Here is a 15,532-nt window from a genome sequence, read left to right as displayed (position 1 = left end):
AAAAAATATAATTACTATTGTATTATAAAGTAATTACTAAATAATATATATACTTTTGTTTATATAAATTTATAATATATAAACTTAATAATTTAAAAAGAAGTTGTGAGATTAGAATAGTTTTTTTACTTAGCAATTATTTTAAATTTCATGTAAATAAGGACAAATTAATTCATATAATCAATAAATTTATGATTATTAATTAAATTATAAGGTCTTTTGATAACTATGTTTTATATAAATTCGATTTATTTAAAAAAAACATAATTACTAATTTGTATATACACTATAATACTTTTAATATATATTTATTTTTTATTTTATATTAATATTATGAAAATGATAATTTTAATACTTACAAAATTTATATAGCAAAATGTGTTTTTTGCACATTAATCCAAATGTTAAATGTTTATGTAATAGTAATTGATATTAAAAAAATTAAAAAATGAATAAAAAATCAAAACCTAACCCACCCCCCGACCTTTCTTTTTCCTTTCTTTCTTCTCTTCTAATCGAGTGTCGCTCCTTGCCTCCTTCAGCCGAGTCCTTCATCTGGTGTTCTTCGGCAACCCCAGCAACAAGCGACCTGCAGCTCTCTCTCTCAACCCCTTTCTTTTCCAGTCGACAACACAAGCTCGAAGCCCCAACTCTCTTTAGAATCGGCTGCACAGGAACCCACATATTGTCTCTCTCGCTTCTTCATTTTCCAGCCGATGACACAAGCCCGAAGCCCCAGCTCTCTCTAGAACCGGCGGCACATGAACCCAGATCTTCTCTCTCTCGCTTCTTCCTTTTGCCTGCGGCAAGCCCGAAACCCTAACCCTCTCTTTAAAACCGGTGACACATACAACCCAAGGCTCTCTACCCCTTTTTAAGTGGTGGCACAAACCCCAAACTCCCTAAACTCCCACCGACGGTTGGCAGCCTTTCACCCAAAGCTCTATTTCTCTATGTATATATTTTTGTGATTCTTTTTTTTGGTATTTTTTGGTTTGGGGATTAAGGTTTCTGGCTGCTAGACTAGGGATTTGATTTTGGCTTTCTGTGTTTTTGGGTTGCTAGGGATTCTTAGGAATTTGTTCGAATCAATTTTTGGCCCCCGAATCCCCTGTGCTACAGTATTATTATTATTTTTTGTTGTGGTCTCTGCGAGGCTTCATTCCACTACTCTGGCAGGGTGTGTACTTTCTTTTTATTTTTTTTATTAGTTAAGTATTATTATTATTAATTTTTTTAACATAAAAAATATGGTGTCTACAGCTAGCTGCCGGCCTACCACGCCAAGCTCGGGTCCTTCATTGGTTGATCAGCCTTTTCTCTCTAACAGCCCAGCCACAGTCAGGGTTTGCCGGCTGCGTGGGTGTCTCCCCAAGCTCCACGCCCTTATTTTTCCCTAGCTGTTGACCTACCACGCCACGCTCGGCTCCTTCATCGGTTCATCTGTCTTTTCTCCCCAGCAACCAAGCCACAGCCACTCCTTGTCGGCTGCCTCTGTGTCGCCCCAAGCCCAACGCCATTGTTATTCCCCAGCTGAGATTTTGGTATAAGATTTTGTTAAACTAGGTTCGTTCTTAATAATTGTTATGCAAACAAGATTTGATGCTTCAATTAGGGCTGTCTGTTACTGCAAAATGATACTAGTTCATTGACTGCTTCAAACAGTTTTTTGGAGTTGATGTGTTGCTATTGTTGTCTGTTAATATCTTAATGATATTAGTATTGTATGTTACTGAAAAATGATACCTTAAGAATTAATGGAACATGCCAATGTCGATGTTGTCATTAGTTTAGGAGAGAGTTTTTCATTACCCCATATTACAATTACTACTTTCAGACTTGATTTTTGGTGATAATGCTGTTGTCTGGTTCCCCATATATTTGTTTTTAGTTATTTAATTTTATGTTTAAGATATTTATTTTTTATTATTTAAATTTTAATTTTAATATTTTTGTGGAAGAAAATTTAATGTGTAGTTAATTTTATGAAATACATAGAGAAATATTATTGTATATGTATACGAATTCGGGTATACACTGAGAACTTGTATGAAAAAGATTTTAATAATTTTTTAATATAATCAGATTTTTAAACGAGTTAAGGTAATTATAGGGTAGTAAAAATGTAAGAGGGTTAGGGTTAGGATATTAATTTTAAAATTATTCAAGTAGTTAATTATTCAAGTAGTTAATAGGGTTAGGGTAGTTGATTTTTTACAGGGTTAGGGTTCGGGTTTAGGGAAATTATAGGGTACATTAGCTGTTGACATTCCTAGCCTTAGGGGTTAATTTTGTATATCTTGTTTATTTGATGTTTATCAAGATTTGTTTATCAATTGATGCGCCCTAGGTATTTTTAATGATGTTATTATGTTTTAATTATTTGATTTACGGTTACAAGCCTAAACATTTCATTGCTTTAACTTCAGTCAAAGGCTAAGGTCGGCTCTGAAAGCATCAAACCAATGCTCGATCTACTTCAAAACGAGTTCGGGTTTTGGTCTAATTTTGCAGGTGAGTATGATAAATACACAAGCAATTAAATGTTGGTATTTGAGAACTGACCACCCCTGTTAAACTTCAATTTTATAAATAATGATACTAGCCTTTCCAACGGATAATAGTACATATATTTTGACCCGTCCACAATACTCATGTTGTTCAATCTGATGCTATCCTAATAAATATAAACAATTTTCCTAGGTTTTTTGGTAATTCATGTATGCAATAATTTATACTATAAGGGCTACTTTGCATCTTACAATGTAATTTTGAATATATACATATATATAAATATAATACATATTGGAATGTAGGGTTTAACAAATTATTTTGTTTCCATCAATACAAATTAGTCTTGATAATGATATTCTATGATACTTAGGATAATAATAAATGTTGGGAGATCGCTCTTGAATGTACCGTCGATTACAGAATGGATTCATTACAGCTGAATTTGTAAATGGAGTTACTGAATTTATTAATTTCGCATGTTCGAAGACTACAATTATGTGGAAGAATAAAATTATATGCCCTTGCACACGATGTAGTAACAACAAGTTCTTAGATAAAGATAAAGTCACAGAACACATCCTAAACCGTGGTTTTACTGGGGCTTACACAATTTGGAGTTTACATGGGGAAGATCATGTTGGGCAATCATCAAGAAGTAGATCTAGAGTTGAACCATCCCTTAGATTTGAGGGAGATGCTGCTTTTCGAGAACCTACATATGAAGATGAAATAGAAAATCCATATACTGGAATGGTTAGGGATGCTATGCATCCCGAAGTTGCTTTCAACCATGGTTTTGAAAATGAGTCGAGTTTTGTGGAAGAAGATCCCAATCCAAATGCGTCTTCCTTTTACTCTTTGTTAAGAAATGTAGAGGAACCTTTGTGGGTAGGTTGCACAAAGCACACAACGCTTTTAGCTGTGTCGCAACTTTTAAATGTTAAGGCGGAGTACAATTTGAGTGAATCATGTTTTGATCGATTGTTGGAGATAATAAAGAATATGTTGCCATCTGATGAGAATTTACCTATCGACTTTTATAGGATGAAGAACAAGGTAGAAAAGCTTGGTTTGGGATATATCAAAATTGATGCTTGCAAGAACAATTACATGTTATTTTATGAGCGATTTGCTACATTTGAGCATTGTCAGGTATGTGGACATCCTCGGTATAAACAGAGGAATTCAAGTGTGAGAAGGCATAAGAAAATTCCTTACAAGATTTTGCGTTACTTGCCACTTATACCGAGGCTTCAAAGGCTTTATATGTCATGTAAAACTGCTGAACATATAACGTGGCATGCGCAACACCACAATGATGATGGACTCCTTAGACACCCTGTTGATGGTGAGGCTTGCCAACACTTCAACCGCACACATGAATTCTTTGCAATGGAACCTCGAAATGTAAGACTCGGGTTATGTGCTGACGGTTTCAATCTTTTTGGATCGACTGCCAAGCCTTATTCTGTTTGGCTAGTAATGCTTTGTGTGTATAATTTACCCCCTTGGATGTGTATGAAACAACAATATATATTTCTTAACATGGTTATTCCGGGTAAAAAAAGTCCAAGTCAAAATATAGATGTTTTTTTGAGGCCTTTGATAGATGAGTTGACTTTATTGTGGAGAGAAGGTGTTGTGACCTATGATGCATACAGAAAACAAGATTTTCATATGGCGGCAGCATTATTGTGGACAATTAATGATTTTCTTGCTTATGGTATGTTGTCAGGGTGGAGTACACATGGACGATTATCATGTCCATATTGCATGGAACATTTTAAATCTTTCATATTGGAACATGGTAGGAAACTTGTTTCTTTGATTGTCATCAGTAATTTTTGCCAGCTAATCATCCTTTTAGGAGGCAGAAAGACAAATTTATTAAAAAAAGAGTTGAACATGACTTACCATTTCCTCAATTATCAGACAAAGAAATATTGACACGTTTGAATTCGCTTCCTCAACTCCCATTCAGAACAAAATATGGTGAGCGAAAGAGTTCAGGATATGGTGTTTGCCATAATTGGGTGAAGAAGAGTATATTTTGGTCTTTACCTTATTGGCATACGCTTCTTGTTCGTCACAATTTAGATGTTATGCATATTGAACGTAATTTTTTTGAGAATATACTCAACATAATGATGGATGTTAAAGGAAGGACAAAGGAAAAAAAGACAACATAAAGGCACGACAAGATTTGAAGGTGTATTGCAAGCGGCCAAAATTGAAATTGGTGGAAAATAATGGAAAACTGTACAAGCCTAAGGCTGCGTACACATTAAATAAGGAGGAAATAAGAAATGTCTGTGCTTGGGTTAAACAATTGAGATTACCATATGGTTTTGCATTGAACATTTCTCGGTGTGTTAATGAGATTGATGAAAAATTTTATGGGATGAAAAGTCATGATTGTCATGTTTTTATGCAACGATTGCTCCCAATTATATTCCGTGATATGCTGCCTCAAACAATTTGGGATGCAATTACTGAGATATCTCAATTTTTTAGGGATTTGTGCGCAACTGAAATACCTATTGATCATATGGAAACGTTGCAAGGAAAAATATGTGAAACTATATGCAAACTAGAGAAGATATTTTCTCCGGGTTTCTTTGACTCTATGGAGCATTTGCCGATTCATTTACCTTACGAGGCCAAGGTTGGTGGACCCGTCCAGTATTGATGGATGTATCCATTTGAGAGGTAAAATAATTGTTATTTGTTTTCATATATTTATTTTGAAGAGTTTAAAGTACATCATAAGATTGATGAATATTGTGGTTGTTAGGTTTTTGCAACAGTTGAAGAAGAAAGTAAAAAATCGTGCCTCTGTTGAATGATCTATATGTGAGGCTTATGTTATCGAGGAAGTTTCCTCATTCTGCTCATGGTATTTTGAACCTGTTGTGCGAACAAGAGTAAATAGAGTGCCACGTAATGATGATGGGGGAGAGGTGAACTCTATGGGTCGTCTTTCAATTTTCACTCACCCGGGGCGAGCTTTTGGTTCATGTGATAAATCTCAATTTTTAGATGAGGATGAGTTTTATGCTGCTGAGTTATATGTTTTAATGAATTGTGAAGAGATGCTCCCATATATAAAGTAAGTACCATTACTTTTTTAACTTGTTAATACCCTATAATAAGATTGAAGTTAATCACGTAGTCGTGGATATTACGATAGGATATCTGATGAAATTGTGAAGGGAGATATTGTGGAAATTTCAGAAAAGGAATTGGAGAAAGTACGTGATGCGAGATTCATTAAATGGTTTAAAAATTATGTAAGTTTCCTTAACATAGAAGTGAGCTTTTAATTAATCATTTGATTTTTTATTATGTAATTTATTATTTTATTCTCTTGTATCTCATGTTTGTAGGTTGTAAAGCATAATGAGGAAATAGACCAACGTATAATTGAAATCTCTTATGGTCCCGGACGTATGATAAGGTGTTACAATGGATATTTTGTAAATGGTTTCAAGTTTCACACCTTAGATTACGGCCAAAATCGTAAGACAATGAATAGTGAGGTTTGCATAAAAGGGAGTTTTTACAATGATCATGAGCGTGACTTTTATGGCATCTTAGTGGATATAATCGAGTTTGAGTATTTTGGTATAGGGAATAGAGTTGTTCTATTCAAGTGTCATTGGTTTGATACTGAAAAAGGAATAAAGGTAGATCGATTGCATGGTCTTGTTGATGTTAATTACAACTCAATATTGGCCAGTAATGAACCATTTATTTTAGTTGCCCAAGCTCACCAAGTTTATTATAGTAGTTATCCATCAAGAAGAAGAGATCGACGTGATTGGTGGGCAGTATTTAAAACAAAAGCTAGGAGTAGATTTCAAATTCCTATTAGTGGTGATAGAGAAAATGAAAGTGATTTGAATGAAGGAGTATACCGAGAAGATGTGTCCAATTCAATTACTAGTACTCAATCAGAGGAAGTTGATTTAACAGAGTTAGCGAGTGGTGATTATGAAGACATTAATCTATCGATTGAGGATGAAGAAGATGATATCGATAAAGATGAAGATGAAGAAGATGACATGGAAGGAGAAGATAATGAAGATGATGATGAAGATGAAGATGAAAATGAATATGAAGATGAAGATCATGTGGAGCACGACGATTGTGAAACTTATAATGATGATAGTGATAATAATGCAGAACATGAGTTTGATTATTAACGAAGTGAATAATGACTGTAGGCACGTACGATATTAGTTTAATATTTTCTTTTTACGGTATTGTTGAACTTAAATTTTATAATATTAAAGTATTTTGACATGATGTAAAATTAGAACGTTTGAGTTAAAATCAAGATTTAAATGTTGAAATTAGTTAATATATAATTGTTGTTTTGCTTTTAATAATTAAGAATTATACATGTCATTGCTGTGAATTGAAGTTTTTTATTATGTTATAATAATAATCATATTAATAATAATTGCTAATGGAATTTTAACAATACAATATTGCAGGAACGATGGTTAAAGGGAAGCAATCAAAACCGAGACCTAGGTCTTCATATGCATCGGGGAGTATGGCTGTGCCTACAAGTTCCCAAGCGTGTGATGATATATCCATTCCACAACAAGTGAAGTAGGAGAATAATGATGCACCATTTGAGACACAGTCTTTGTACGATGCATTTGCAGAGCAAGTAGAAAATGAGATATCTACACATGATATTACAAGATTCCCATCTATTGATTTAGGTGGAAATGCAAATGAGGAATCGTCAAGATCAAGAGGTAGGAGACCCAATGTAGGACTACAGACTCCTGTAGATCCATAGGACAAACTACGTATAACTCCTATTGGGGATAGGTATGTTATCATGTTAAACTTGTTATATTTTTTAACTCAATTTTTAATTTTTTTAATTTTTTTAATTTTAATATATACAATTTTTTGAAATATTTATCAAGCACTTTTTTCAAGAGAGGAGTCACATCTACAATAACAAGGATTATCAAAAATCACTTTCATGGTCCATGGTCGACATGGAGGAAAGTCCCTAATGATATCAAAGAGTTAATGTTTAGAAAATTTCAGGTATTATGTTTGTTATATATTTATTAAGCGTTTTCTTTTCCATTAATTTGTATAACTTTGTTAAATTATTGTATTACATTATGTTGTAGGAAAAGTGTGTTTGGTCTGCAAATAAAGATGTTTTAGTTCGACACATATGGAAAAAAATTTGTTCCGATCGATTAAGAGACATGCTTTCAGAAGAAAGGCATAAAGCAATGACTGAAGCCATAACTAACAACATTACAGAATGCAGAGGCATGTCGAGGAATGGATCACAAATGAAATATGGGACACCCTAATCGATATAGTATGGGGTACAGAAGAGTGGCAAAACAAATCGCGAAAAGCAAGGCAAAATCGTTTAACCCCAGAAGAAGGAAGCATTCCAAAGCACACTGACGGTTCAGTTCCATTTGTGGTTCATGCAAAAAGGATGGTATGAATTAATGTTACTCATAATTAATATGTATGTTTTCCCATGAATTTCATTTAAATTGTTCAATCGTAGTTGGATTTCGATTTTGCTATACATGTTATAAATATCAGGATATATATATATATATATTTATATATCGATTATGATTGACTAAATATAATTGTTAATAAATTCAGGCAATTGAGCTGAAACGAGATGTTACCTTCTTGGAAGTTTTCAACCGTAGTCATAAGCGCTCAAGGGGTCATGGTGATTTTATTGATAACAAATCCAAATCTACGAGTGTAAGTAAAAATTGATTAATTTTGACTATTTCTTCTAAGTTGATGTTCTACTTCAATATTAATCATTAATGATGGTTTTTATGTAGGAAATGTATAATTCTATACTATCGCAAAAGTATGGCGATGAGTCATCTTCTCAGCTGGAATTTGATCCACATGCTTGGACTGAAGCAATTGGAGGGAAGGAAACTACATGCACTCACGTGTATGGGTTTGGCACTCGTGTCCCTGCAACAGCTTTACTAACTGGAACACAATCCAATGTAGCAACATCTAAGTCTACTTGTGGTCCTATCAACTCAAACTTTAACAGTCCCGCGAATGCATTGGAAGAAAAAGTGGAAAATCTTGCACAAAACTTGAATAAGATACGTGAGGAAATACGTGAAAAAATGAGAAATATGATGGCGGAAGGCATGAGTCAATTTATGGCACGTATGGAAACCATGTTCATGAGTAATGTGCGTTCAACCGTTGGCGATGCGGGACCTTCAAGACTTGACAAGTAAGGAAAAAAAATTCCCTCACATGATGTATAATTTTCAAAGCAAACACTTGAATACTTTTTAAGGATGTTATGTTTAATATTCATATATATCAAACTATATTATATATTGTGTGTTAAGGATAATTTTTAATTACATGTTAGGACTTGAATCTCAATGTTGTAATGTGTTTTTCTTTTATATATTTTACAGTTGAATGCGGAATTAAATTTAGTATCGGAAACAAAAATGGTAATTTTTTTTGAAAAATTATTATAAAAATAATAGGTCAAAATATTACCAACGGAAAATTTCGTTGGTAATATTTTTCCAACGAAAATTTCTGTTGGAAATTTCCAATGGATTTTCCGTTGAAAATATACTTTCCAACGGAATTTCCGTTGGAAATTTTCAACAGATTTATAAAAAAAAAAGGAGCAAAAATTCAAATTTGCAATGAATTTTCAACGGAATTTCTATTGGAAATTTTCAACGAATTTTCAACGGAAAGTATTACTCACAAGGCTTGTACCGACGGAATTTCCAACGGACTTTTCCATTAGAAATAAACATTTCCAACGAAACATGGCCTATTTCCAACGGAAATTTCGGTTGGAAATAGTCAAATTTTTTGTAGTGAATCCAAAGGAAAAAAACAAAGCAAGAAAATGTACAGAAATAGAAAGATAAACGCACATTGGTAACATAAAGAAGTGTGACAAAGTACCTTAATAGAATCTCGCCATATTTTGCCTTCTTTAAAGTAGCAACATGTAATTTAATTGAAACTAAAAAAGGTGCCATCCAAAACCCAAAGTCCACCTTTAAAGAACTCATATCTCTATATATAAAAATTCATCAAGCCCATAACTGAATTTGAAAGAGTAAACAATAACATATAATTTAGAGATATAAATCTTATATCCATGTAATCTAATAAGCCAACAAAATAAAGATGATCCAATCTTGTATTTGATATTCCAATCTTGTATAAAAGTTTCATAAAGTGATCCAAATCTTGTATGTTCAGGATTTTATCGATATAAAGTTGGAGATATTCTTATGGTGACTGGTTTCCACAACTATACACCTTAATTCCGATTTGTAGAGAGGGAAAATGTTATTCTAAGTATTGATGTGGATAAAACAAGTGAAGCAGACCTCTTAAAGGCAGTGACAGAACACCACATCGTGCTAATCATAAGAACACTTGAAAGAATTCTGTCTTGGCAGGTGACACATGTGCCAAGGTCTGCTAACGATGCTGCCGATCAGCTTGCTAAAGGGGGTGTGCACAGGCCACTAGATTTCCTGTGGATTAATTCTGATGCAACATCTTGTAATGAAAGGCTGATGCTCACTGATACGGATGGGCAGGTGTAGATTGCAGGTTCTAATTTTCTGTGTTGAAGAATCTTTTGTGATTTTGAAACTCTGCTTTTGAGTTTGTCTTGTTGTCCATTGATAAATATCATGTACAGGAGTGTTGTCTGACTTAAGAGATATGTACAGGTTTTACTTTTGCTAGCTTTCAGCTTGATTAACCTCTCCTGAATCATTTTCAGGTGATTGATATGCCGCGGGACTATCAATCCTTGTTCTGTTGGTGAATATAATCATACTCATTTTGCCTTTAAAAAAAAAGGGCAGTGACAAAAGCAAAGACTCTGCTTGACCGGCTTGGCTTCATCTTGCCAGGGTACACTAGCTATGGCCTGTGGTGATACTTCTTCAACGTCAGGACACTATGTCTTATTTTGGGAGCTTAATGTAAATGAAGGCAACGATTAAAAAGAGCTTTTGATCCACAGATAATGGTAGAATGTTGCTCTAGAACGGAAGAGTCATTGAATTATACATATAAAATCTATAGGAAGCAAAATGCAAATGCACCTTTAGAGATTAGGGTGGTACAGCAAGGAACTGTTGATGCCCTAATGGATTACTAAGTGTCACAAGGAGCTTCTATGAACCAATACAAGACACCTAGTTGCATCAAATCTAAGGAAGCCTAAAAGATTTTGTGATGGGAAAGTTTTTTATCCCAAAAACTCCCCAGTGATTAGATGCATGTTTTTCCAATATTTTGTATACAAGAAGGGCCCAAAGTCTTGCATGCTTATCTATAGGAAGTAGCTTTCATTGTTCTATTACTACATCAGCCATTCCAGCAAGAAACTTTGCATTGTAATTTGTTTTTTTCTTGACTTTAAGAGGAAGATAACTTTATTTTATTCCGGCCGGCCGCCCACGTTTTTGTTTGGTTTGGTGGATGCATTATGTCTAGGAGTCAAACTATGGAAATCGTCAAATTCACAAATTATTTTTTTTCCCGGGAAAAGTAATCATTGACAAATTAAGATCACAATATTTCAACAAGAAATCTTATTGGTCAGATCTTAATGTGACTTTTGTTTCGATAGTTTATATTTATCATGTAGTTTCTTTTCAAAAAACAATTATTAACTATTTCAATAAGAAATATTTGTATATATAATTGAGGAAGACACCACAGCATAGATCATCTTAGACTTTTTTTTTTCTTTTGTCTTACATAATAAATGCTATTACGACGTGAATAATTAACAAGATAAAGATATATAATAACATGATAATAAATTTGAGTTTTAAGTACGCTTTTTTTTAAATAAAGTATCCTGTTATGTAATAAAATTTTAAAAAGTATAATTATTTAAATTTTTAATTATATTTTTTACTTTTTTTTTCCTAATCAAACACAAATATCAATTTGGGTTTGTTCTCTACTGTGCAATTATGGGAGCAATGTTTGCAATATTTTATTTTAAAACAGCCATACACGGCTCTTTAAAATGGAGGATGAAAAAGATACTGTAAAATTGGAGTTTTTTGCATTGAACACATAAAATTGCTTTGGGCTTCCCAGGTTCTTGCAATTGGATGAGATTTCGTTGAATGAGAATTACATGGAAGTTTTTCAATTTCCTTTTTGTTTAGTTTGTGTCATTATCACTACTTCAACATAAAATTTAGTCAAAACCACATGAACCAATATGTCAATAAATAAGGTGAACACGTGTGCGAGAGTTGGGCGCACCTGACTCGTCAAAAAATCAGAAATGGGCAGCGGATTTGGCGTCACTTTAAAGCTGTCTGAATCATTTTGTCGGCCACATCCATCATCTCAAAGTTTCAATTGTTGCTATATAAGATACACTCCTATCTACTATCCTTCTGCACCCAAAAGTGAAAACTGTGGCAAAGTTGAGCCTTTACCAGTTCCTCAATTACAGGTCTACTCGATGGCAACAGAGAGGCACCAAGCTGGTTTAGAGATTTTTGAGTACCTGACCACCAATGCGCATCAAATACAAGAACAAGTATTAGAGGAGATACTTAATCGAAATGCAAGAACAGAGTATCTGAGGGGCTTTCTTAATGGCCAATGTGACAAGCAACTCTTCAAAAAGAATGTTCCCATTATTACTTACCAAGATGTTGAGCCTTACATAAATAGGATCGCTAATGGGGAGCCATCGGATATCCTTTTGGCTGAACCTCTTACTGGGTTCTATCGAAGGTAAATTTTGTTTCTTCTATCCACTGTTTTTTAGTCTTTCTTTGTTTCTTTTTTTTTTAATAAATTTAGAAAAGAGAATTTCAGTTCTGATCTTTGATCCGAATACATGAACTTATTATTATTAAATATTCAGATGCTCTTTTGATTTCTTGCTTCCCCTTAATAGCTAGTCAATCATCTTTGATGCAGCACTGGAACTTCAGGAGGGCAACCAAAACTGATACCTTCAATTGATGAAGAGGACAAATTGGTATTACGTGATACCCTAATAGAATCTGTCATTAGAAAGTAAGAAACTAATTAACCCCCATTCTTTTATAGCTTATAGTAGTTGATATATATTTACACTTCCTCATTCGTCAATAAATTATATTGCTACTATTCATTATTCATTAGGTTTCCATTCTGTTTGATCTTCATGGAACACAATTGCACAAGCCTTAGCTGCAGTGTTTGTCATCCTCTCCCTTTGCTTTTTTGACAACTTTTTTTGGCTAAGTTGCTTTTTATGACATACTTTCTTACATAGTTTTGTATTTTGAAAAATTATTATAAATTTGATGAAACAAGTTACGACATGTAATTGAAATTTTCAATAAATAACTCGTGATATTTGATTTTGTACAATCAAGAAAATTTTACAAATACTATCTTTTGATTGCCATCAGAATAGGGCCACTAATGTTGATTTTTTTGTCAATGTGCCGTGCATGCCTATATCCGCACCTCAATGACACACAATTAGTGATAATTTCTATAATTGTACAAAATAATTGTGTCTTTTTAAAATTTCATTACATAAAAAATTATATTTATCTAAAGAAATGTAATTAAAACCCATATTTGTTGTAATTTTGTTGTTTTATTATGCCTCAGAGCAGCTTTTAAGATTTTTATATGATCATACGTTCCCAAGCTAACAATAGTAGTTGAGTTAATTGATTTACAGGCACTTTGGTGACTTAGATAAAGCCGGAAAAAGAATGGAACTTATGTTTGCCAAACCAGAGATTGAAACTCCATCTGGCTTAATGGCAAGAACTGCCACAACAGTTTTATTCAAGCGCAGTAGCTTTATAAACATCTTACCCAAGCTTTACACAAGCCCAATTGAGACAATCTTTTGCTTAGACACCAACCAGAGCATGTATTGTCAATTACTTGCAGGTTTAATACAGCGAGATGAGGTTGTAAGGATTGGCTCAATCTTTGCATCTGCAGTGCTAAGAGCTATCAAGTGTTTAGAAGATCGTTGGAAAGAGCTATGCTCTAACATAAAAACAGGTCATGTAAGCGATTGGATCACAGACTCAGGATGTAGAAATGCACTGTCATTGATCTTGAAGCCTAATCCAGATTTGGCTGATTCAATAGAAAACATATGCGGTTGTGAATCATGGGAAGGAATAATCAAAAAGCTTTGGCCTAAAGCAAAGTATATCGGTGCCATTACTACAGGTTTTATGAGTCAATATACTGCAGCACTTGAATTCTACAGTGGAGGGCTCCCTTTAGTGTCAAGCTTTTATGTTTGCTCTGAAGCTATGTGTGGGATCAATCTAGAACCTCTAAAAAGGCATGCTGATGTCTCCTACACCATTGTCCCCAATATGGCGTACTTTGAGTTCCTTCCTGTGAAGAAAGATTGTCCAACAATATTTCCAGATCAGGTTGGGGTTTCACACCAAGAATCGAAGGAAATGAAGAGCAACAATGAAGTTATTGAACCTGTTGATCTTGTAAATGTGGAGCCTGGTCAATGTTATGAACTAATTGTCACAACTTCTGCAGGCAAAATTCCTCCTCAGATTTAAATTTTATATATATATATATATATAGGCAATGAACGATTCTTTACAAAAGATATTTTAGTAGCTTCATGAGATCTCATTATTTTTTTTGTTTTTTCAGGCTTATATCGTTACAAAATTGGAGATATTCTTATGGCAACTGGTTTCCACAATAATGCACCTCAATTCCAATTTGTGGAGCGACAAAATGTAATTCTAAGTATTGATGCAGAAAAAACAAGTGAAGCAGACCTCTTAAGGGCAGTGACAAAAGCAAAGGCTCTTCTTGATCCACTTGGCTTTCTCTTGACAGGGTACTCTAGCTATGCTGATACTTCATCAACACCAGGTTACTATGTATTATTTTGGGAACTTAAGAGGAAGGAAAGCAACGATACGAAAGAGCTTGATCCCAAGATAATGGTAGAATGTTGCTCCAGAATGGAAGAGTCACTCAATTACACGTATAAAGTCTATAGGAAGGAAAATACAATTGCACCTTTGGAGATTAGGGTGGTAAAGGAAGGAACTTTTGATGCCCTTATGGATTACTATGTATCACAAGGAGTTTCTATGAGCCAATACAAGGCACCTAGTTGCATCAAATCTAAGGAAGTCATGAAAATTTTAGATTCCGGAGTGATAGGAAAGTTTTCCAATCCGGAAATTCGTTTTTGATTTGTTTTAGGGAGGTAATTCTATAACGTAAAAATAATTACTGGAGAAGTTGTTTCTATATGCAGTTCTATGAGTACGTGATTAGCCATTCCAGTAAAAAAATATTGTTGCTTGAATTCTGTCCTTCAACATTGATTTAAGCTTTTGTGATTCTATTCAAAATGTGAATGTGGATAGATCACAGTCCCATTCTAGCTTGGCAGGTCCTCTCCTTTTTTTTTTCTTTTTTTTTTTTATTTTGGAGAATGAACTTCTATTAGCTTAATAAGTTGAGTTCAACTACATCGTGTAATAGAAAAGAATTAATCTCTGAAGGAGGAGGAACATCAAATAACATAAAAGTAGCCTCTCGTGTCATCCCCATGTTCGCCACACGGTCTGCAACAATGTTTCCTTCATGAAAGACGTGTCTACTTTCTATGACCCACTGTTTCAGAAGCAATCTCCTAATAGCCTGAATTAGATCATAATTATGGCTGGTGACTGTTGATGCTAGATTTATAACTTTTACGACTATGCTATTGTCAATTTGCAAGTCAATCCTTCTATGCCCTGAATCCCAAGCCACTGTTAAACCCTTTAAAACTCTCCATAGCTCAGCCCTATAGGCTGAGCAAGGTTTCAGCCGAAGACAGAAACCTGTGATCCAATTACCATGAGCGTGCCTTAACACACCTCTTGCGGCTGCTCTATTAAGAGAGGACCGTGAAGCACCATCAACGTTCAAA

The 15,532-nt window shown here is 34.1% G+C and overlaps 1 protein-coding gene and 1 pseudogene across 1 annotated transcript; both read left to right on the top strand.

Moving 5' to 3' along the window:
• LOC18594015 overlaps positions 1 to 10,792 on the top strand; it is a 27,545-nt pseudogene extending 16,753 nt beyond the window's left edge.
• On the top strand, positions 11,981 to 15,083 carry LOC18594013 (indole-3-acetic acid-amido synthetase GH3.17). The gene is made up of 4 exons (XM_007021454.2): positions 11,981 to 12,336; positions 12,526 to 12,624; positions 13,286 to 14,127; positions 14,248 to 15,083. The coding sequence occupies exons 1-4, from the start codon at positions 12,059 to 12,061 to the stop codon at positions 14,802 to 14,804; spliced, it is 1,776 nt and encodes a 591-aa protein (XP_007021516.2). The 5' UTR covers positions 11,981 to 12,058; the 3' UTR covers positions 14,805 to 15,083.

The sequence above is a fragment of the Theobroma cacao genome, chromosome 7 (assembly GCF_000208745.1).
Source record: "Theobroma cacao cultivar B97-61/B2 chromosome 7, Criollo_cocoa_genome_V2, whole genome shotgun sequence".
Classification (NCBI taxonomy): domain Eukaryota; kingdom Viridiplantae; phylum Streptophyta; class Magnoliopsida; order Malvales; family Malvaceae; genus Theobroma; species Theobroma cacao.
This window is presented reverse-complemented; position numbering and strand designations above follow the sequence as displayed.

Coding starts and splice junctions, on each gene's coding strand:
- LOC18594013 (XM_007021454.2), top strand. CDS start 12,059: ATGGCAACAGAGAGGCACCAAGCTGGTTTAGAGATTTTTGAGTACCTG. Junction 12,625..13,285: donor ATAGAATCTGTCATTAGAAA/GTAAGAAACTAA, acceptor ATTGATTTACAG/GCACTTTGGTGACTTAGATA. Junction 14,128..14,247: donor AATTGTCACAACTTCTGCAG/GCAAAATTCCTC, acceptor TTGTTTTTTCAG/GCTTATATCGTTACAAAATT.